The sequence below is a fragment of the Tenebrio molitor genome, chromosome 4 (genome assembly GCF_963966145.1).
Source record: "Tenebrio molitor chromosome 4, icTenMoli1.1, whole genome shotgun sequence".
Lineage (NCBI taxonomy): Eukaryota > Metazoa > Arthropoda > Insecta > Coleoptera > Tenebrionidae > Tenebrio > Tenebrio molitor.
The window spans coordinates 27,795,875-27,820,944 of NC_091049.1; the positions used below are offsets into that span (position 1 = coordinate 27,795,875).

The 25,070-nt window shown below is 37.1% G+C and overlaps 2 protein-coding genes and 1 long non-coding RNA gene across 3 annotated transcripts in view; 1 reads left to right on the forward strand and 2 right to left on the reverse strand.

The window, feature by feature from the left end:
- Positions 1–9,941, forward strand: part of LOC138129602 (uncharacterized) — a 45,363-nt gene extending 35,422 nt beyond the window's left edge. The window contains exons 2-3 of the long non-coding RNA XR_011159277.1: positions 7,734–8,232; positions 8,286–9,941. This is a non-coding gene — a long non-coding RNA (uncharacterized lncRNA). The remainder of the gene's footprint in view (positions 1–7,733; positions 8,233–8,285) is intronic.
- LOC138130039 (zinc finger protein castor homolog 1-like) overlaps positions 1–25,070 on the reverse strand; it is a 144,804-nt gene that overhangs the window by 115,943 nt on the left and 3,791 nt on the right. The gene's annotated exons all lie outside the window — the stretch shown is intronic.
- On the reverse strand, positions 15,774–16,755 carry LOC138129434 (gustatory and pheromone receptor 39a-like). The gene is made up of 2 exons (XM_069045728.1): positions 16,093–16,755; positions 15,774–16,040 (listed from the first exon to the last, which is right to left on the reverse strand). The coding sequence occupies exons 1-2, from the start codon at positions 16,753–16,755 to the stop codon at positions 15,774–15,776; spliced, it is 930 nt and encodes a 309-aa protein (XP_068901829.1).

Below are 25,070 nucleotides of genomic sequence, written 5' to 3' on the forward strand. Positions count from 1 at the left end.
AGATGGTACACCGGGTGGCCCAAAAAATATGCAAATTCAACTGGTTAATTGAACATAATGAATGGTTATTATTGTGACAAATAGAAAATTTCTTGGGGGTAGTGTGGTGAGGTGGCGCATTATCCTGTTAAGATTGGGGAATCTGGGACCTGTCGGATCCTTGACCTGTTGATGGTAGTATGATGGATTCCCATGAAATCAAGGGCTTGTCCCATTGTCGGTGGGCGCCGCCCGTATCCGCGCCATCCATCCGGTGATCGGCCGTAAGGGTGCCGTTTTTGTCCGAAAAAATGAAATCACCGGGTCGTGCTTGGCCGATGGTAATAATAATAAAGGTAATATCGAGAAACGTCGGCGCACCCGTATCCGGCAATTATGGCCGGAATTATAGGAAAATGGTTTTATAGTTGAGTAAATAAGGTTATTTTGTTTGAAATTTATTGTCCATTGTGTTTACTTACGTTGCTTGAAATGGAATTTATTTTATTCGTCGTAATGTGTGTGTAATTATCAAGAGCGCCGAGACACAATACGGTACGGAACGCGCGACCACAAATAAGAGCTTTCAACGAGCTGCGCGCTTTTTTCAAAGAGAAATTGTGATTTGTTCGAGTGATTGTTTGCGAGGTCGGCTCTGGGATTGCGAAGAAGTGCTTGTCGGATCGGGTTGGCGAGATTGGCTTCTGTTCCGGACGTGGTGTTCCGGGCGTGCAGCAAAGCGCCACTCTGGACCCCTTTCTGTTATACGACAAATGTCACGTCTGTAACATCGTCCTTTCACTTTTTTTGTGATATTTGATATTTTCATGTTTATCTTTTTCTTAGCATTTCTCATCTACACCCTCTGATTATTTATGGCTTAAAAATTATTTACATATTTTCGAATTATTTCTTCAAAGTTATAGATAGGTATGTATTTGTACCTAATTGCTTCAGTTTCTTCTCCTTCGTATTTGCCTTCTGTAATAAAAGTAGAACAACTGCTTTGTCCGTCTGATCGTGATTTTCTTCTTCTTCATTGTTTGATTTTATTCTCTCTTCAGGTTCCTTCACAATAATTTTATTCTACTCTTTCTAACATCTTCCCTTCACTTTTTTGGGATATGTGATATTTTCATATTTATCTTTTTCTTGGCATTTCTAGTCTGTACCCATTGGATTATTTATCTCTTCAAAATTATTTATTTTCAAATGATTTCTTTAAAGTTGTATTTGTAATTTCTTCAGTTTCTTCTCCTTCGTGTTTGCCTTCTCTAAAAAATAAAGAATAAAATAGTTGAACAACTGCTTGATCCGTCCGATCGTTTTTTCTTCTTTTTCATTGTTTGATTTTATTCTCACTTCAGGTTCCTTCACAATAATTTTATTCTACCCTCTGTAACATCTTCCTTTCACTTTTTTTCTGATATTTGATACTTTCATATTTGTCTTCTTCTTATCATTTTTTATCTACACTCATTTCATTTATCTCTTCAAAATTATTTATTTTCAAATTATTTTTTCTTCAAAGTTATATTTGCAATTGCTTCAGTTTCTTCACCTTCATATTTGCCTTCTGTAATAAATGAAGAATAAAATAGTTGAACAACTGCTTGGTCCGTCCGATCGTGATTTTCTTCTTCTTCATTGTTTGATTTTGTTCTCTCTTCAGGTCCCTTCACAATAATTTTATTCTACTCACTAACTTCTTCCTTTCACTTTTTTTTTTTTAATATTTGATATTTTCATATTTATCTTTTTCTTGGCATTCCTCGTCTATACCAATCTGTTTATTTATCTCTTCAAAATTATTCATTTTCAAATTATTTCTTCAAAGTTATATTTGTAATTGCTTCAGTTTCTTCACCTTCGTATATGCCTTGTGTAATAAATAAAGAATAAAATAGTTGGTCCTTCCCATCGTAATCTTCTTCTTCTTCATTGTTTCTTAGGAAGCAATTTGTCACCTTCTGCACCAACAAAGTTAATAAACAACATTCCAACTTCTTATTTTTTATTTTCCCTTTCCTACAATTTTTTTTCTTCTGTGTATTTGTCTGCTGATTGCCAAACATCCTAATGTATTTTTCTATCTTCCATTTTTTTATAACTTTCTTGTTTTCTTTAGTTCTTCTAGACTGATTATTTTCTTCTAAATATGTATATATGTACTCGTATTTTCTATTTTTTTACTAAGTTGTGTTTCATTGGGTGTTAAGATGTCCCTTCAAATTTTCTTTCTTCTGCGAAGCAAAATAGATGAAGAATAACTACGCTTTTTTTTCTTTTTTGGATCAATAAAACTTAAAAAAAAATGTAGGAATAACGAAATTAAAATATTTACAACTAGTTAAACGAAAAAACAAAAGAAACTAAGAAAAATTAAGGAGGATGTAAAAACATTATTCTTCTTTCGTGCTTTAGATCAATAAAATAAATAAAAAAAGAAAATTATGGAATTGAATTATGTTTATAATTTATATAGGGTGTTCATTTAATTTTCTCTTCAAAGTTGACGTTGAAGAGCCGATTGTGAACTCATCACGGATCAGCTGTTTAAATCTAACCTCACTTTTTGCGTTATTTCTATTTTCACTTTGCAGACTGACTCTTCCACGCCAACTTTGAAGAGAAATTTAAATGAACACCCGATACAACTAGATGGAGGAAAAAACAAACGAAACAAAGAAAAATTATGGAGAATGTAAAAAATAACAAATAATGGAACTAAACTATCTACAATGAGATAGATGAAAAATTGAAGAAGACTATTTACATGTCAAAAAACATAAGAAAAAAGTTCATATACAGGGTGAATCTAAAATGCGTGTTAATTACATATTTGTATTTTTACGAAAAAAAAAAAAATAGAGACTAGTTAATCACATAAAACGACTCGTTTGGTAAAAATTGGGGGGTAAAAAATCTTGGAAAATTTTTGCAAATTTTGCAAAATGTTATAGAGAAAAGTTTCATAAATTGGCGAGTTCTTCCACTGGTTAAAATTAACACACGTATTTCAGATACACCCTGTATATTCTTTTTAATATTGAGGAACAATAAGAGGACAATAGATACATATATCGAATTATGCAGAATAGTACCGCAGAAAATAGAAATTCTTCCTTTAAAACAAAATGGATATGGATCCTAAGAAACAAAAGAAAGAAATTGACAAAGCTAATAAAAAATTGATGGGGTGAAATAAAACAGTGGAACAGAAGAAATTACAATAAATTATAAGAAAGCCTACTAGAAAGAAAAAAATGAAGAAGAAGAAAAGAAAAATGAATGAAATCTAATATGGATAGGAAAAAGAAAATGTTTAGAAGAATGTAGTGAGAGAAGACAAAATAACATAAAGTGGAAGAAGAAAATTGAAGAACACTTAATGAAAATTAGAAATTTAATTTTCAAAAATGTACCTATTGTTTTCAAGAGAAAATTTGGAACAAATTGAGGCCGAATTTGATCTCTTTGTGATATCACAAATGTGAAGATCAAGAAAAAATGGTTGACATTTATTGCAAATAAAGAAGATTCTTGTTAGAAAATGATCAAATGCATCATAAAATTCTAGAACAAATTGAGGCCGAATTTGATCTCTTTGTGATATCACAAATGTCAAAATCAAGAAAAAATGATTGACATTTATTGCAAATAAAGAAGATACTTGTTAGAAAATCATCAAATGCATCATAAAATTCTAGAACAAATTGAGACCGAATTTGATCTTTTTGGGACATCAAAAATGTCAAATCAAGAAAAAGATTGTTGACATTTAATGCAAATGAAGAAGATTCTTGTTAGAAAATCATCAAATGCGTCATAAAATTCTAGAACAAATTGAGACCGAATTTGATCTTTTTGTGATATCAGAAATGTAAAAATCAAAAAAAAAAGATTGACATTTATTGCAAATAAAGAAGATTCTTGTTCGAAAATCATCAAATGCGTCATAAAATTCTAGAACAAATTGAGACCGAATTTGATCTTTTTGTGATATCACAAATGTTATTATCAAGAAAAAATTGTTGAAATTTATTGCAAATAAAGAAGATTCTTGTTAGAAAATCATCAAATGCATCATTAAATTCTAGAACAAATTGAGACCGAATTTGATCTTTTTGTGATATCATAAATGTCAAAATCAAGAAAAAATGGTTGACATTTAGGATGCAAATAAAGAAGATTCTTGTTAGACAATCATCAAATGCATCATAAAATTCGAGAACAAATTGAGACTGAATTTTATCTTTTTGTGATGTTACAAAATGTGAATATCAAGAAAAAAATGATTGACATTTATTATTACAAATAAAGAAGATTCTTGTTAGAAAATCATTATAAAATCCGAGTTAGTCATTTTGTGACGCCAGAAATGTTAAATTGGAGTGATATGTGTCGCATTTAGGCTAATTTGATTATCGATTCATAGAATCTATTGCATTGGAGACATTGATGAGTATTTTAAACGAGATGCGCCTTTTGGAAGTAGACATTACAGTCGCATCCGTGAATCCCACATCAAAGTGTGCAAGTTTAACAATAATTGGAACAAATCGAAGATCGCATCATCCCAGCGTGGCCACAACGATCGTCCGAATTCCGATGGTCGATCGATAAAATCCATTCCCATCAGCCCAATTTTTTTTCTTTTCGACCGTTTATAACTAAAAACACGCCGCATTAAAACAAATCATTCAAAAGCCGAGTTTCTATATAAATAAAATACCGGACAAACCCACACGGCGTTCTGCCGTCCTCGTCGGACCGGTGGGGCGCAGCATCGTCCTGTTCCGCTCGGCCCGCAATATATCATAACTGACAAAACCGGGCTACTAATTATAAGTCAGTCCAATATCTTCCTAATAATTCTCTATTTGAAATTTTGAATTATGTTTTAGATTCTCGACCGAAATTTCAGAAAACCTGTTGTCGGGTACAGTTCCGCCGAAATATCGTCCGGTGATTGTGGTGCTGGGAGTCGTCGTCGAGCAACAGGTGGGCGAGGAGGGTTGCGCGACGCGCACGAGGGCCGGAGTGACAGCGGATGTGTGGGAGGCGTCGTGGGGTGTCCTCGCTCAGGTTCAAGAACATGCTCTGATTTATTGCGATCAATCTTCAAGGTGGTGCACCTTGTTCTAACCGGGACCGGATGGTTTACGTTCGGTTTTGATTGGCGGTTGGGCTTTACAAGAGAAGCACAGGCGAGGGCCATTAATCAGGACTTTCTGGAATTGCACCCAAACTTGAAAACTTGCCGAAAGCACGATTTTTACCACCAAATCATTTCTATTCTTGCACGGACTGACTCATCTTCGTGTTCGCCAAATTATCACACCAAAACCATCACGAACACGAAAAAAGATGTACTAACTAAGATTGTCAGATTCTCAATTTGTTGTCAAACAACTGTTGATGGTAATAAAAACAATTGTTACATCATCAAGTGAACAAGAACTTGTATTTAAGGATCACGTGAATACTAGCCGTCGGAGGAATTTACATTGTGATGAAAAAATATATACTCAGAGTTAGGTAATAACAGAATTTTACTAGTTTTCTTGAGAGGAAAAAACAGACTAATTAAATGTTTTCAATCTCTTGACCATGCAGAGTATTTTTATAAATAAGGTAGCAAGCGCGAGCAGCAGTTGTAGCAATTGCTCAACATTTTGCTTTACTGCTCAGCGCCATTACGCGATAGAGTGACAGTACACATCTTATGTTACTCCTGAAGGACCAAGTTATGTAATAATGCAAGAATTTTGAAAGTGGGTCCGGTGGTTTTTGAGTTAATCCGGAACATACATACATAAAAAAATACACACAAGCAATTTTATGTATTGGTATGGAGATATAGATATATTTTTGATTGAAGTGTTCTAGAATGACAATTAGGCTATTTTTGATTTTGTGTTTTGATCTTTTCATTCCGAAAAAATGGATTATCATGCAAGAAATTAACAGAAAAGCTTGAAAAAAAAAATAGTTATCACACTACTCTACAAGTTATTGGAGGTAGTAAAAGAATCATTCGGTATATTCTGAATGTTTATTTTTATTTAATCCAAAACGCAATGTGGACATCTTTCACTTTAATAATTTTTTTAAAAATAATCTGCGAGATTCTAAAATGGTCCTTTTGGTCCACATTTTGAAATTTTATGAATTATTTTTTCCTGATGATTTTATTTTTATTTTTTATTCTTCCTTTCTTATGCGTGGAATTACAAGACTCGCTGCGCTCACGTATGTAAACTTTCCACTTGTAAAAAACTAGTACGAACAATTCATAAATATCTAGTGCAAGATTTGATCCTCGTGGTTACATTTAAATATGCAAAAAATAAATAAAACAATTTTAATTTAACTTTTTGTTATCGTAGACCGTAGAATCTTTATAAACCATCAACAATACATGCTAAATTCACGCAAATGAGTGTTAATTTGACAAATTAAAATTAAGTAATTTTTGGGCGCAGCCGAGTTCTCCGGCGGTCAAAAATGTTGTTAGATCCAACATACAGTAAAAACAAGATTCTTTACAATTTGTAAATACGGCATGTTATCATAATTTATCCTTGTAAATATCGTAAATAAAATTGTTTCTTTTCTTATCAGCGCATTTATTGCCAAGTCTTACTTTAAGAAAAATAATTATTAACTAATTCGCCTGACCTGACCTGACCTGACCTGACCTGTTGAAGATCTGCCGCGGTGATATAGGTACAGGTAAAGAAGTGACCGCCGAGAGGAACTCGGATACGATTATTTCTGAAAATAATACAGTTGTCCAAATTTATTGGAGGACCTGGTGAAAGAATCACTCAGTATAGTTCGAATGTTTTTTTTATCCGAAATGCAATGTTTTCTAGACATTCTAAAATTTTAAAATAATATCTTAGATTTTAAAATGGCCTTTTTGGTCCATATTTTGAAATTGTATTAATTATTGTTTTACAACAATCTTATTTTTATTTCTCGAATTTCTTTTATGCATCCAACTTGTGTAGAAGGCGTGGAAATGCAAGACTCGCTGCTCTCGTGTGTACAAACTTCCCACTTGTAAAACATAGTGCTACTTTATGTACATGTAAATAACTTATATTCAAATGTGCAAAGAAAATAGTACATTCTTCGAGCATATATTGATGGCTGTTATTCAAGGGGGTGAAAATTCCAACACGAGCCGTAGGCGAGTGGTGGAATCGTCCGACTGCTCAAAATCACTTTTTTTTCAAAATAACGCAATTATGACACTACTCTGCGAGCTTTGGAGAGAACGGTGATAGAATCACTGGATATATTTTAAGTGCTTGTACCGGAATGTTTTCTGAATATTTTCCTGGTCGCTAAAATTTTTCATCTGATTTTTTTTTTCATCAGCAGCTGCTGTTGAATTTCTTTTTGTCTGAATCTTTTGTTGATGAATTCTCGTCCTGACCCCGAAATTTTCACGCAGCATTCGGCGACCTTGAACCAAGTAAAATTCCTTGAGAAATTAATTATCGAAATTAAGCGTTACGACCTCACGAGAGCATCTTTCGTTGCTTCGAACTAGGCCGGGGTGTTGGACGATACCAGGGAGAAAGTGGCATTTATAAATACCCCAACAGCGGAATCCATCATCGGTGGAAATATCGTTCAAAAGCAACGGAAGACCGTTCTCGATGACCCTAATGGAATAACCGATAGCGTAAAAAATAGGAATCCACCACGTGGCTTTCTCAGATAAAATGTTATTTTAGTGAGACTGGTGCCGCCGCCGCGTCCACCCTCTCCGTCTCCGTCTCGCCGCAGGCGGCGCGCCTCCGGGAGCGGCGTGCGGACGCTTCCGCCCGGGATGGAGGAGATATGGCAGTTTAAGCAACGTGATGGTTACTTGACAGTTTAAAATAAACAAAACGTCTGCTCCGCCGTTCACATAAACATCGGATTCAGTTTGGTAACTTAATTTGTGGAAATATTTTAATTTGATTTTTTTACGACTTATTAACGTTATCGGATTTGTTTAGAGAGGGAAACGCACGCGGACGCAGATGTGCGCTCCGAGACCGGGACCGATAATTACTCCACCAGGTCTGGATTCCTTCCAGTGAGTGACAGCCAGAGGAAACTCGACGATTTCCACCAGATTCTTATTATAGATTTTAGGAGATCTCGCCGCAGATAAGAGGTTTAGATTACAGGTCAACGGAGTCGATGGTTTTTTGTGAAAACAGGTGTGCGCTGGAAGAATCAATTTAGGTGGGACACAATCCTCACATTTATTTCTATCAATTCAATTTCGATTTACGCAGCTTCCTGGCGTCGTATCGTGATGGAACAAAGAGGAGGACACAGTCGGAAGTCTTCTGTTTCTGGTGAACTTTGTTTGAAGAAAATCGATCGATTAGTTTTTGAGTTAAGTGGAAACAAATAGACTGACCATTATGCTATAGACTCGGCGCAGATTTATCGCTACCGCGCAGCTTCCTGACGTCGTATCGTGATGAAACAAAGAGGAGGACACACTCGGGAGTCTTCTTTTTCTGGTAAACTTCGCTTGAAGAAAATCGCTCGGTTAGTTTTTGAGTTAAGTGGAAACAAACAAACTGACAAAAATTCCAAAAATTGAAAAAATGTGTCCGAGTCCGCCAATTTGTTTTTATTGAAGTGTGTAGAATGTACAAAGTACAAAAATGAATTGTTGTTTTTGGTGCGAATTGGCGCCGCCACTGCCTCACAATAAATTTACCGCTACACCATAAAAGAGAGATTTTGGTCAAATATCACCATATGCTTGCTCTATATGAATATCAAATAATCCGTTAACGGTGAATTTACGACGAATTTCCAATATAAATCTTTCTATTGGGACGTGATATCCTGCTCGCACCTCTACGCGGTGGTCTTTATCACCTAGTCGTTATCACTTTCCGAGAACGATCCCACTTAGCAAATCTGCCCCCTTCAAGAATTTGCATCGTGTACGCCACCAATTAAGCGCCTATCAGTCCGCCGCAAAAAACCACCAAATAAATCAAAAAACGAATAAAATCCCCGATTTCGATCGTTCCCACCGAAACCAACTCGATAATTCGACAGTCGAACAGCGTTATTATAATTTTTATTAAACGGATGTGACGTCACGCCTAACTGTTTTCCACTTTAATACCACACCTTTTCGGACAAAACAATCGCTGGAATCCATGTTTAGATTAATAATGGCGCGCGGAGCGAGTCGGCTCCTGCTTGGTCCTCGGAGGGTCGGTGGCGGCGAGGCTGTGTGGAGGCGGCGCACGTGCTCTCCGCAAGAAGAGCGAAGAAGCGTTTGGGGGCCAGCACTCGAGTTAATTTTATAATTCTTGGTGATGGTGAATGCGGGCTGGAAGCGTTGTCATTTCGACTAATTGGGACAAATGGGGATAAGTGGTGTCTTGAATTTTTTCACTGTTTACATTGTGTAAAATCGACGGTAAACGAGGCGCTGGAGTGGAAATGGTATTTTAATTGGGTGGTGGGCAATGGGATTTTTTCACAGATGCAGCGAGAGACGCAGATTGAGATTTCGACAATTTGCAAAAGTGCTACAAATATTTTTCGAGTTTCCAAAAACTTGACAAGATGAGTCGCTTAGATGATGATGATCTTTTTACACGTTTTGCCATCTCTGTATTCTTTTGACAGATGAAGCGAGAGAAGCAGAATGAGATTTTGAAACTTTGCAAAAGTGCTAACATATTTTTTTAGTTTGCAGAACTTGAAAAGATGAGATGATCTCTGTAGATGATAATGATCTTCTACCTCTAGATTCTTAGCCAAAGGGCTTTTTTAACAGATGAACCTAGACAAGCAGAATGAGATTTGGCAAGTTTGCAAAAGTGCTTTTTTTTTTTTAGTTGCAGAACTTGAAAAGATCCGTAGACGATAATGATCTTCTTACACATTTTACCACCTCTAGATTCTTTGGGCAATAGGATGAAGCGAGACAAACAGAATTTGATTTTGAAAATTTGCAAAAGTGCTAAAAACATTTTTCGAGTTCGCAAAACCTGACAAGATAATCTGTTTCGATGATGATTGATCTCTTTACACGTTTAGACACCTCTAGATACTTTTGACACATGAAGCGAGAGAAGCAGAATGAGATTTGGAAAATTTCCAAAAGTGCTAAATTTTTTTTTTAGTTTGCAGAACTTGAAAAGATGATCCGTAGATGATAATGATCTTCTTACACGTTTTGTCACCTCTAGGTTCATGGGCAATGGGATTTTTTCACAGATGAAGCGAGACAAGCAGAATTTGATTTTGAAAATTTGCAAAAGTGCTAAAAATATTTTTCGAGTTTGCAAAACCAGACAAGATGATCTGTTTAGATCATGATTAATCTTTTTACACGTTTAGCCATCTCTAGATTCTTTTGGCAGATGAAGAGAGAGAAGCAGAATGAAATTTGGGAAATTTGCAAAAGTACTAAATAATTTTTTTAGTTTGCAGAACTTGAAAAGATGAGATCTCTGTAGATGATAATGATCTTCTTATTCGTTTTCCCACCTCTAGATTTTAATGCAATGGAATTTTTTCACAGATGAAGCGAAACAAACAGAATTTGATTTTGAAAATTTGCAAAAGTGCTAAATTATTTTTTTAGTTTGCAGAACTTGAAAAGATGAGATGATCTCTGTAGATGATAATGATCTTCTTGTACGTTTTGCCACCTTTAGATTCTTGAGCAATGGGATTTTTTCACAGATGAAGCGAAACAAGCAGAATTTGATTTTGAAAATTTGCAAAAGTGCTAAAAATATTTTTCGAGTTGGAAAACCTGACAAGATGATCTGTTTAGATTATGATTAATCTTTTTACACCTTTAGCCACCTCTAGATTCTTAGCCAATGGGCTTTTTTCACAGATGAAGCGAGACAAGCAGAATTTGATTTTGAAAATTTGCAAAAGTGCTACAAATATTTTTCCAGTTTCCAAAACTTGACAAAATGATCTGTTTTAATGATGATATGTTTACACGTTTTACCACTTCTAGATTATCTTCGCAGTGTCAAATTCGGCAAAAATTAAAATTTTGAAACACATTCTATTGCAATTCTAAACAGCAATGTTTTTCAAAAAACTCTCGTTTAAGTTATTAAAAAAACATATTTATCTGATAAAAACACAAAATGTGAAATTTTGAAAATTTTAAAATTTTGGTTTTGACATTTTTTTCCCAAACTTCTTGTATATGATGTTTCAAGTCTCACACAGATAATTTGAAACAACATTTGTTTCTCTTATTATTCCTCATTTTTTCACTTAAAACAATCAAACTTCGAGTGGTCAAAAACAAACACTTTTTGACCTTCTTGAAACACTCTCATATACTTCACCTTTAAATTCCAGTTTGTTGTTTTGTTCGTTTTTATCAAAAGTGGCTCTACGTGATCGCAGATATGTGTTGAGAAAATAGTCTTGACGTTGTCGCAAACGCCGTTAATTATTTCGTCCAGCACAAAATCCGGATTTGAATCCCACAGAAAATTTATGGAACGGTCTAGCATGGCGCCTGACAGCTGTGGCTCCTACCTTAAACGGGAAGATTAATGGTTGACATGCTCTTAATCAATTAATCATTAAGATGAGATAAAGTCGACGAGTTTAGGTAGCCCAGAGTTATCTCGACGATTCCAAATTTTTGTCATTTACTCGGAAGGAATTTTATCGCTGGATCGAACAGTTTCGAGTTTGTATCAAATTGAAAACAAATTTATTGTAGTTTTTTAACTGTTCTTGACGCAGATTTACAAGTTTTATGATTTTGGAGCAACACCTTGACAAAATGAAAATCTGAAATTTCGCAAAATTTCAAATTTTGGTTTTTGTAGCAAACTGGACAGACGATTTTTGGGATTTCAGCCAACATTTTGTCCCAATCCCAAGCGATTTTCAAAATCTTTTTCGAAAAATTCATATTTTTGGAATTACATATTTAAAAAAAATATTTATGTAACACTCTGTAGCAAAAATCCAAATTTTGAAATTTTCAAAGCGAGATGTTTGTCACAAACTGAACGACCTTTGTGATTCCGAACCAGCATTTTGTCCTTTGTAATTCCATCGAGCATTTTTTTTTTGGAATTATTTTTCAAAAAAAAATTTGTTCACCACAGTAGCAAAAATAAAAAATGTAAAATTTTGCAAATTTTGAAATTTTACTTTGTTAAGACACTTGGACGACTTTTCTCATTCCAAAAAAAATGTCCCTTTCATAATTCTTAAAAGCAACCTTGTCAAATTTTTGAAATTATTTTTCAAAAACAATTTTATCCGCTCAAATTTGATAGAGAATTCTGCAATTTTTCAAAAAACCCTCAACGGCCCCTCCGTACTGACCCGACGCCTCGAATCGCCCTGACCTGACCCCACTTGATCCATCTTGGCCTCCCCTCTCAGTCACACAAATAAAAATAGTATTCGCTCAAGACTGCAGTAAAACCGCAGAGTGTGCTCACTATTATCACATAAAAGTGTCACTCTGCGGTTGGGCGATTATTTTATGGAAGTCAGACCGTGCGGCTAAACCACACAACAAACTGAATCACCAATCGCGGATTTCTAGAAATATTTCCCCGGACAAAACACATTGATCGCCAAAAATTACTCGCATTTTCTTGCTTTTAGGTTATGTTGCTCTTGTGCGTGACACGCAGCGCCACTGTCGGCGCTAACCCAAAACTGCCTCCATTGTGTTGTTCCGGTAAAACCGAAAAAATGAAGTGTCCGTTTGACAGTTGCAGCCGTACGAATCAATCCGCGACTGGCGTTTGGTCTCGCGTGTGCAGTAGACTTTTGAATTTTTTAGATCGAATTCGATCAGTCGGATGGGTTCGTGGTGCTCTCGTTGTTTACCAAGAGGACGAGCGAAGCCGGTGAACCCGTCAATACCGAAAAATTAATTAGTAAAGAAATATTTCCTATGAAAAAACCGTGTTGAATGCTTGAGAATCCCGAGACGAGAATCCATCAATCTTTCGTGGATTAATTCATATACATAACACACACACACACGTATGATAAATCTGTTCTCTCTTTCACATTCCTCGACTTATTCCGAACGTTCCTCTTATTTACTTTTTTATTGTAATAAAATTTCGAATAATCCGCAGCACAATAGCTCCATATTCCACGGTAAAACCGCCTCTAAACGACTCCACCACAAGAACAACTCGTCCATCTCAAATATTATTCACAGCGGGTCACCTATTGTTTAAAATAATTATTATTATGACACGAGAATGTGACCGTACCCCCAGCGCGGCCCGTATCGCCCGATCACATTCTAACCTCGAGACTTTAAAAAATGAGTCAAGTCATTCTTCTTGAATTTGAAAAATCATCGGGTTTACGGTGTGCACCTCCACGACCTCACTCCGACACGTACAACGCTCCAGCGCGTGTGTCCGACAGAGACGGAAGATAGCACGGACGTCGACGCGCGACCGCCGCCGACTAGATCCCAGATGATATTTAATTTTTTTATTCAAAGTAAATTTCAAGTTTTTGTATTTGAATAGTTATTATAAAAGTGAAAAATGCTGCGTCGTTGTGGACGCAGAGAGAGAGATGGGGCGACGGTGGGCGGAGGAGGGAGAGAGATGGAGAGAGAGGGCCACCTATGTTGCGCGAATCTAGGATGGCTGTGCTGAAAGGGTTCAAACAGTGACAGACGAAGATATTTATGTGGAAGAGACAATGTCGCGGTTTTTTTAAAGCGAGTTTAGCGACATCTGACGATGAACTCGTAGGTTTCAAGGGCGAGGCGGGATTTTTGAATAAATTATTAGGTACTTATACAGCAAATTGGAAGAGCTTGAGCGGAATGTGATAAAAAGGAAGTAATAAAGCAAAGCAAATGAGCAGATTTTTCTAAAATTGGAAGTAGAATAGAAGAATAACAGAAGAAGAAGAAGAAAGGTTATACAAATGGCATTTACACATTCACTTTAAACAGAAGAACTAAATGATCTCGCCATGATCTTCAATTGGTGATTGGAGAACTGAAGATATATTTGGAACAAAAAATGAAGAAAGTGTTCAGGAAGAACACTTGGTCGTGGATACTACAAGTCAAATAAAAAAAAAAGTTACCTGATGAAGAAACTAACTAAGTAATGTAGCAGAGAAGAAGAAGAAGAAGAAAGAATATTTATCTAGGTTAAATAACGTCACCCTGATCTTCAATTGGTTTATTATATTTATTTGTAAAAAAAAATAAAGAAAGCTTCTTCTGTCGAAGAAGAAGAACACTTTGGACATGGATATTAAAACACTTTCAAATGGTTCTCACTGCTTCTATATTACGGACAGAAGTTTTGCTAGGGTTAGATAGAAGAAGAAGAAACAATTTGCAAGATGCTAGAGTGCTTCTATAAAAGAAGAAAATCTTGAATCGTTGCGGGTTGGTAAAGAAACTACAAATGCAGGTTTAAAAAAAATGTAGAATTTTCCAGTTCTTTCAAGATTCTGCAGAAAAGTTTCAAGATCTCAAAAATCTTCATTGGAAGAAACAAAAAATTCCCTATGCCATTTTGTGACATTTCACTTGTCTTGTGACTGTCACGCGTCCACTACTGGTGCCATCTATTACCACTGTGTCATTTTTGGCGTAGCAGTGGTCTGGTGCTAGGGCCTCGGTGGACCGCGCAGGCATGTGAGCTGTCATAAATTTTTTTTGACGGAGGTTTTAGCTCGGATTTTATTCCTTTTCAAATGAATATTCCTTATCTGATCGAAAAGATAATTAGTATGTATTGAAAATTCAAGTCATCTCGGAGATATTTATCGAGATATTCATAGCGCGGCCATCGGCTCGGATCACGTGCCCGATATTCTTTTGTCTTTCCAACGCCGTCCGGTCGCATCGTTCCGTCTCCGTCGCCGCCTTCCGTGGCCCCGGCCCGGACCGAGATGGAATTTCTTCGATTTATGGGTATATTTTCTTAAAATGTTCCAATCATGTATTATAATTGTTAATGCGAGTCTTTTTGTGGCCCCACTTCTCTCGCATGTCATTCATCCTCGGCTATTGTTCGCCGCTCATTATGGCCGCGATTTTTGGACGAAACCGCGTTTCGGACGACGACGCCGCCGCCGCCGCCCCCTCTCGTGGGCATTCCATTACAACAATGGCCCGTCAGCTCCGGACGATGATTCAGCTCTTCTTTGACGCCTATCAGCTCGCGCCCCGGCGGCGGGGGGATGGCGGGGCCAATATCAAAAATCATTGTTGGTAATCTCTTTATAACACCGATACAGCCTATTGAACCCACATGGAAGGACGGATCTGATCGCCGCCGCTGATTGGGACTTCACCTCTCGCATCTACACTCTTTCTTCTCCACTACCGGAGTTTCTACCCATTTCATGACGCACCATCCGCCTGGCGCCCAACTTCAAGGCCGCCGCTGCGACGTCGGCCAATAGCCGCCCTCTCTACAGTCACGGGGCCGTTCTAAACTCCGTCCGCGCTATACCCATGCGTGCACAAAACTGTTTTACTTTAAACCGTAATTGGAAGCTATTAAAATTTATTATACAACATCTGCTCCTCTTCCATTATTTTTCTTGACAGTTTTGCAATTGCGTCATCGATAACCTGTACACCCGTTCGTTTGTTTCCACCTAAAAATACGTGTGCCAACCATATAGGGTGGTTAAAAAGTACTTAATAATAAAGTGGTACCATATGGCTTCATTATGAATTTATTGGAATGATGTAAAAATTATGACAGATGAGTGAAGCACTTGGCTTGCTAATTGCAGGTGTCAAACTGCACCATGATAACAAGGAAAGTCGTGATGGTTCCTAGAATGGTAAAAATCGTGGATTTGTCTAGTGTGAAGAACCCAGCAGCAGAAAATTCCGGAAAGCTGTTGCACAAGCAGTAATCTACAAATTCATGGAATTGTTGTTTCCTCTGTGGTGACAACCTCCTGCGAAGTTGAAACAATTTCTTGACAATCTTCTTCATTTCGCTTCTGATCGCGTCGCAGAACAGAATCGGTACCCCCATCGCGGGCTACAAGTAGGTACTCATCTGGGAGTTGTTAAAACAAACCGCAACAACTTACAAAAAGCATCAAGAGTAGACTAATGTTGATGACGAACACCATGCGCAACTTCTCGTCGTTGTAGTTAGACATGTTGAAGAAGTCGTCGACATAGTCGAGGACCAGAAGACTTGAATGAAGGATGACGAAGAGGAGAGGCCATCCGAAGATGTCGTTGAAGCAGTCGACGGCGTCTTTCAAGGTGTAGAGAACGAACTCGACTTTTTGCAAGAAACCGGAAGAAGCAGATTCTTTTCGGAGTTCTTCTTTGACGAGACTGTTGAGGTGTTGGTACCGCAGCAGCAACATCTTGAGGATGGTGTAGAAGAGGTACTTGTAGAAGAAGAGACAGTACCATGCGAAAAGAATCATTACGAAAATTTCGACGATGTTGTTGTCGAAATAGCGGTTGAGGATGTAACCGGAGACGGAAATCACCACCCAGAAGATCACATTGGCGCAGAAGAATTCCAGATAGTAGAATCGAGACGTTGGTATGGGTGCTTCGGAGACAGACTCCAACTTCTTGACCAGCTTGAACCAACGCGTTCTCTTCGTGAAATTCACCGTCACTATGACGTAACAACAGAAGAAGTACTTGATGAGGTGGCGCAGTACTCGCATCACGAATTTGATGTGGATGAAGTGCATGTAGAGGCGACTCCGTGCGATGAACCAAATCATAGTGAAAGCAGTCAAGACAAGAACCAAAACTGTTGCCCAAATTTTTGACCAAAGGGTTTGCTTCTTTTGTTGGAGTGTTGGAGGCGTGATCGCGAAAAAATTGCCAGTTTTGAAGAGGAGTTTCAAGAGTTGGAACGTCATGATCGAATTCTAGCTTTGTACTGTTGTCGTTATTGATTGGTGCTCTTAGTTAAATTACTTGTTTTCATTTCGTGTTGCTTTGTTTGTTTGTGTTGGCTAATTGATGTATTAGTGAAGAAATTAAATGTGTCGTTCGATCAGGAGGGTTAAGCAACGCAATAGTACAGAAGAAGAACAAGAAAGAATACTTTTCTTCACAAATAGCATAGCAACTGGCTCCAGGGAAGAGCAACGATGTTAAATGACGTCGTTCTGATCTTCAGTTGGTGATTGGAGAGTAACTGAAGATTTATTTGTAAGAAAAAATAAAGAAGAAAGCATGTGTGGATAATTCAAAAAGAATAATAGATAGCAAAACGCTCTTCATTTTCTGAAACATCACTACAATTCTCCAAAAAAAATACTGAAAAACATTTGGAAGAATTTCTTCCTTCTTTCTACATTGGTAGATCTTTTGATGCTGGAGGCGGTTCGCATTGAGATGGGTGGCCATGCCGTACCGTTGTATCTTCATTGTCACTGGATGATGGAAACATCCATGATGATAAATTAATCCGGCCTCGATGCCGTGCCCACTTTTTAATAATACTTTGTAAATTTGCTAGGCAAATACTTGTGAAGTAACGAGAATAATATCCGCGATGATAAATTACTCCGGCCTGAATGCCGCGTCACGGGTGCGCGTGGTGGGTCGGAATGTAACAATATTTGGTGTAATTTCGCTGAAGAACCGTCTGGCGGACTGGACAAAGCACCTAATTAGCACCTTTGTGCTCTTCCGTATCTCGCTGGAAGCAAATCGCGCGCGAAAATGGCAAAAACACCATATACCGAGTGTGTTCAACTTGTGGTATTGTCGAAAAGTAATGACCGTTTTAAGAGCAACCTCGCATCCATCCTCTTAACCCATTCTGGTTCAGTTCGTCTACAAAAGTAAATCTCGCATCTCTCTCCACGTCCAAAAAAGACAAATGAACTTAGTAAAACAGATAAGCCTCGAATTTTAAATAAAACAAATTCCGGATGGTTCTCGGGTCACGTCGACCCACCATCTGTCTCTTTCTGTTCCGTTGCCTGGCCCGACACAAAGCCCGACCATCCATCCGACCACAAAACAACTTCATTGTGAACAGAAAAAAATCCCCCGGTCGGGGTACCAGAACATATTTCCTCCATTTAGAAGCATTGTCCGGCGCCGATTTTCGGGAATTTCTCGCATTCCTCCCGCGTGTAGTACACTGTAAAACGCGTAATCTGGCTGAAAGTGAGATAATTGTGTTTGCGGAAATAAATCAAACGGGTTCGAGGTACTCCGGTACGAGTACTGTGTGATTAAAACGCACTTTTGTCATCGATAACCCCTGAAATATCATCCACAGATGATCTGATGTGGTTCTGTGCGTTTTTTGAACTAGCAAATTTAGGTACCACCGAGATGGTACGATAAATGGTTGGATGTATATAACGTACTGACCACACAAGTCTTTAATTGATTCGGTACTTTCCGTACCAAGATAAGTAGTGTGGCGTTCATACTTTTGGCGTGGTACTGTGTGTGTGGTGTTTTAGGTACTCGTGTCTGTGAAATAATTAAAACGCAATTTTGTCATCGATAAGCCCCGATGTCCTAAAGAAGACATGATATGGTCCTGTGCGCTTTTAGGACTAGCAAATTTAGGTACTACTTTGAGATAAATGATTCAGTACGACGGTACTGACAACACAAGTCTTTAACTGATTCGGTACTCTCCGTACCAAGATGAGTAGTGTGGCGTTTATACTTTTTGCGTGGTACTATGATAAATAAATCAAACCTGTTTGAGGTACTCATATTGTGTGAAATGATTAAAACGCAATTTTGTCATCGCTAAGCCCTGAAATATCCACCGATGTCTTTAAGAAGACCTGATGTAGTCCTGTGCGCTTTTTAGACTACCAATTTAGGTACTACCTTTGAAATAAATGATTCAGTGCTACGGTACTGACACCACAAGTCTTTAACTGATTCGGTACTCTCGGTACCAAGATGAGTAGTGCAGCTTTTACACTTTTTGCGTGGTACTACGACATTTTGGGCTAAAAACAACCAGTACTATTTTTGATCAGATTTTAATTTTACCAATGCGAAACACAAAAGAAGCCGGTCAGTTCGTTGAAACTATGGAAAAGTGTTTCTAGTATAGTTTCTTGGGGTACTGGATGGTACCCAAACAATAACGATAACTATCAGTATTTCTTCAGCAGGATATTTAGGTAGTGTACGAGTTTGTGGGTCCAGAAGAGATTAGGTTCTGTCAGAATGTGTAATAATTTCTTGGATGCGGTACCATCAGAAGGTTTGAATTGGTAAAACATTTATTCGTTCCAAGAATCTGAGGTTGTGCTCAAGTTAATACAATAGTTTGAAGAGGACTTTACTGGTCTTAATCTTTATCTGCGTATGTTATAATTGTCTAGAATTGCAAGGTACCTTCAAGTACGACCTAAGATTTCTTCATCTGAACAATTAATAGCTCTGGTTGTGTCAGCACGAAGAGGTTCTTTGTCTGGGCATGGTTGTATAGACTCCGGTACCATAATTTTGGTACTGCCATAATCGACAAAAAAGTTACAATCTGTAATATTTTTGGATTTTTTACTTTGTTGGTCCATAATGGAGAACTTCTTACCGCCGCCGACTCTCGGTACCACCAACATTTTGTAGCAATTTTGTGGTACCACGCGCAAATACGAAGCTTTTTCCAAGTGGCTACAGTGAAGATTGTCCCTTTTTCCAAAGCACAATAGTACGATTTACGAGTTAAATACTTCATTCAAAATGGCGGAGTGACCTTGAGAAAGTAAAAATGGTGGGTACGACAAAACAGCCCCGAACGAGCGCGGCGAGCGTGTTTTTGGGGTGATTTGAGGCAGCATTTTTGGAGTTGTTCCCGGGGCCATAATTAGCTGAGATTCTCGTTAATCGTTCCGTGATGATGACTAGGCGAAACGTCTCGAATTCAAGAATCCGAACATGTGTACGCGTTTCTCCATCACTAAAAGCTTTCACGATTTATATTTTTTTTGTGTGTGGGGCGAGGAGGGCCGGGAGGGTGTCCGAAAATCCTGAACGGAGCATCGCCCACTGCGACGTAATAAGGCGGTCGGCGGGCCGCGCGCCTTCTTTTGTTTTCCCCGTGAAACATCTGAAAAAATAATTGAACATCGAACATTAATAACGACTCTAACCTGTTCCTCCGTCAAATATGTATCTGATTATGGAGAGGATGGTGGTTTTTTCGTTGTTGTCTGTGTCGTGGTTTCGATTTTTATGGCTGTCCGGGACTATAATTTCGGAATTCGATTTTTAAAAATTCTACTCTATATTTATGTGGTACGTGATAGCATTCGGTGGGGTATTTTTCATTCAATTTTCGTGATTCCGGCGCGATTCCGCCGGCAAAAAATAGATTTATGGATGTAATAATATCGGAGTTAATTGAGAACGGCCCCCGCTGCCCCCGACCCACGGCCTTTTTTCCCCGACCGGCCAGATAATGCTAATGCTAAATTTATTCATAGTTACTGGGAAACATTAAAGCGAGCAGAGATGCGTGTACTCTGGCTCTCTGGCTGGAAACGATCATGATTTTCCTTTAACTTTTAATTAGACGGACGGTTGGGAACTTATCTTAACGGCCCCAAGAGAAAAATTCGGACCGCCCGGGGTTCACACGTTTTTCTCTTTTTTCAAAAATTACCTTACGCCAAACGACCTTTTCTACAACAACAGTGGTGCGCAATTTATAAAACAAACTTACATCATAACACAGTTTTGTTATCAATCAAAAATCACCAATACCTAACCCTTTTTCGTCCCATTTTCACTTTCCTGTCAATCAAATACAAATATTCCTCGCTTCAACAACCCCTACCGCTTCTTTTTGATTCACGAATCTACAAATTACCTAATGGTGACATACGAGACATTTTTTTTTTTGTGATGAAGCTTGGTTTCACCTTTCCGGTGAATCATAGAGTACATAATCCTACAATGTTATTAAAGTGCCCACGCGTCCAAGCAAAATTGGTGTTTGGGTTGCAATGTCCGGAAGGAGAACAATTGGCGTGATATTCTTTAATAAAACTATTAAAGCTCAAAGATATCATAAGATTTGTTCTTGAATTATAACTCCACTGGATGGTGTGGAGCTAACAAGATTTGGCTACTGCTCACACGGCACGGCATTAACGATTTAGAGGAGTGACTGATAAGTGGCCAAATCCATCGCCTGACTTGACTCCTCTTGATTTCTTTTTGTTCCCCATTTATAAATCCGATTAACAATTTGCAAGAGGTGCAACAAAGCAAGAAATGTGCGACCTGGGTGTTTTTAGAGGTCTTGGATTTTATCATGGGCTGTGAGTCATATGTGCGCAAACTGACCGGAAAACATCTTCATTCGTTTTCGTCGACGATTTCAGTTTTCATTTACAGGTGTTTCACTGGTTATCGCACCGCTTTCGCGCAGATATTTCCAAGGTCGCAGACCACGAGAGAATCCAACACCTCTAATAATAGTTTAAATAGAAGAATTCAATGCAAAGGGAACATCGTTTCAAACATTTTCTCTAATCACTTCTGTATGTTTGTTAAAATATACAGGTTTTTCTTATTTTGACAAATATAATTTTTAGATTTTCACCTTTCTAAGTACGTACTTTTATTTTTTCGAAATAAAGCTGTTTTTTCAAGAAATGTCTTCATTTATATTTTAATATTTTACATAATCATCCTCACCATATTTCAAAATGAATGTCAACCATATATCTTTGCAAAGACCCCCCCTATATTTTTTATTTTATTTTTTCGAGATTCCTGAGATTTTTTCCTACAAGACCCCCGATTTGGAATACGTTAATTTTGCGACACCCTGTATAACAAATGAAAATCATCAAATTTTAGTTATTTATTTAGTTAAGGAAAATAAAAAAATATATGTACATACTATGAATTTTATTGCTTATTATTTCCAAAGATGCAACAATTTTTGTTTTCTTTGTTGTTAAATGGTTTTATAAACAATTTGTTACAAAAAATGTTACAACAAATGTTTGTCCATTCCGGACGTATTTTTTTTTTAATGTATACAGGGTGTACCTGAAATACGTTTGTTAATTTTAACCAATGGAAAACTCGTCAATTTATGAAACTTTTCGCTACATTTGGCAAAATTCGCAAAAATTTTCTAAAATCTTTTGATAAGTTTTTTAATAGAACTAAAAACAAGATTCGGTTTTAAATGATTTTTTCTATTCAACGAATTTTTTTTTTCAAAATATCTCGTTTTTTATTTAAATGCTCCCTAGGGTTATAAATGAATGTGTAATTTTTCCAATGACGTCTTTTGCTTTGTAGTTCGTGTGATCACTTAAAAAATTTAATGTGCACCTCTGCTATAAAGTGCCTTTTGTCCTCGCCTGTTAAGCCTCGGCTGCGCCTCGGCGAGAAAACTCAAACTCGGACGAAAAAATGCACTTTTGGTCTTGTACACCAATAACTGTTTAATCCGGTTTTTTTTATTGTCAAGCTTGCAATGCGGAAACTGTTCAAAACATGATAAAATTTATAAAACAAAAATGTTCATTTTTTTATTTGCTGAATAAAATTTTTCTTCCATTTTCTCGATATCTCCATTATTTCTCAAGATACATATTTGTAAATTAAACTTGGCTAGAGCCTAATGTTCATTTTTAGTTTACCAAATACTGCAAACACTTAAATATCTATAGAAATATTGGAGATATCGAAAAAATGTAGAAAAAATAATAAATAAGTAGATAAGCATTTTTTGTTCTATACATTTTTTCATATCGTAAACTGCTTCAGAGCGACAATCTTATAAACAATTAAGATGGATTTGAGATAAACGTAGAGAATAATTACCTAATCTTTTTTACCATTTCTATTAGAGACAAAATCAAGACATCAGAAAAAAATTAAAACGAAATCTTCACTTTTTGTTGCTTTATAAATTTCTTTTATGTTAAATTAATTGTTTAAATTTCTATACTAAATATTTTTTAAAGGAAAAAACAAATATTTATGCATTATTATTAACAAATTGTTTATAAAAATTAAAAGTAAGTGAACAATAAAAAAAATATTGTTTTCATTCAATAATTAAATTCCTAATAATTTTTTGTTTATTTTTCCTCCAAATTTAGCGATTTGTATCTAGAATTGATTCAAATGCTTATCTTTTGAAAATAAATATTTCTCCGAAAAGACAAACACAATAATATTTGCTTTCCACATTTTGGTTGCTCCACAAAAAAATGTTTGCAACGACGAAAATCGTTGAAAAAATTTTTGGAAATAATTTTTTTCAGAAATAAAAAAATTTTTTTTGGAAACATTTCCAGTCTTTATGAGGTATCGTAAGAAATCACAGATAACTAGACAATCCAAGCGTTGAATTGTCGTAGGTATGTACACCAATTAAATATTTTGTCAAGACATTACCAAGACAATAGGTAATTTAAAACGATGCTATCGCATCCAAAACGTCAAACTATTAGTCAGTTTTGGTCAAGCACACTATCACGATCAACGGTTCGCTAGAGATTTTACTTCCAACACACATGGGCCCAATTCACAATTTTTTTTTCGATTTTGTGACAACCATTGCAGTGAGAAACTTTTTGCTCAGGACTTTTCCCCTTTCGACCCACACGAATAATGAGATTATAGTTCATTACAATACTCCTGATATGCTACCAGCCATAAAATTTTACGAGGTACAGATATGTCGTGTTTACTGTATATAGTCACAGCTAACCAAAACCGTGCATAATAAAACGAGGGAATTGCTTCTGAATTGCAAAAATCCAAATTGCACATTCGGTGCAGATAATCACCCAGAATGCCCCAAACTTGGCGTCAAATTGTGACCACTTTCACATTTTTGGAATACGATCAAAATTGAGCAAGGTCAATGTCATTTTTATCCAGTCACGATAACGACAAAATTGTCTTTCATAACTGCAGAATGTCACGAAAAGTATTCAAAGTTCAGGTCTGGAAAATATTTTTAGACATTTAATCACATTATTCACAAACCAGATTAGTTTTGTAAACAAAAGGACAATTCGTACAATCTGGAGTGCCGCAGTGGCCCAGTTTTGGACCTCTGTTATTCCAATTTTATCCGTAATCGACCAGGTAAGAAATTAGTGAGGCGTCCAAATTAAAAAAAAATCAAATGCGGACTCGTTGGAAAGAAAAGTATCAACTTGCAGTACCGCAGGTACCACCGGGTCATTTTCACCACCAAACAAAAATATTATTTCCTGACGTGTTCCAAGGGGTGTGGTGGTACCTTCACTGATTTCTCGACGCAAATGTACTGATTGCACTTGCGGTACTACCTTGGTGCAGCAAAAAGCGTCCAACACGATTTTTTTGGGTCGTTATTGATCAATTGGTTTTGGGACGAGCAGGTACGAGAAGCGATGACAAACACGCCACTTCCAAATTAATCAGTACTTGATCGATAAGTGGGTAAAATTAATTGCTGTCACCCGGTATGCAAATGAGTGCATACGGGCCATGATATAAGCATTACAGAATGCACCCGACCTCCTCCGTTGTGCAACGCCACGCTCCAACCCAGAACCAGTACGTTAAGTACCGCAGTTGATAATCTATGTTTTCAGTTTTATATAAGACCACATCCGAGGCATTTTTCTCCAACAATTATAATAGGTATATATCGTCGGAACCGGTTCTGGCCATTCTTCTGTTCCTATTGTTTTAGTTATTTGTGGCCGCGTTCAGATACGAAACCGTAATAACGATAATGACCGGTCCCGTCCCAACTAGGCCGCAATGATATCTATATCGACGACCGTGATCATCATAGATTCGTCCAGGGCCGGCTCGATGAGTACTTTGCGGGACTGGGTGTGGGGGTCCCGCAGGGCTCGGTTTGCGACACTCTCGTTGTCCCGAGTGGAGCAAATATAGGCAAATTCTTGGTGCAAATTGGACAAATCTTCACAAATAATAAGAAAGAATCTTGGAAAAGATTTTAGAGAATTTAGAGAAGGTGGTTTGATTGGATTATGTATTTTGTTTCATTTAACTGTCGACACATTATCACATAATTTGTTATCGCTATTCTCTAGAATGT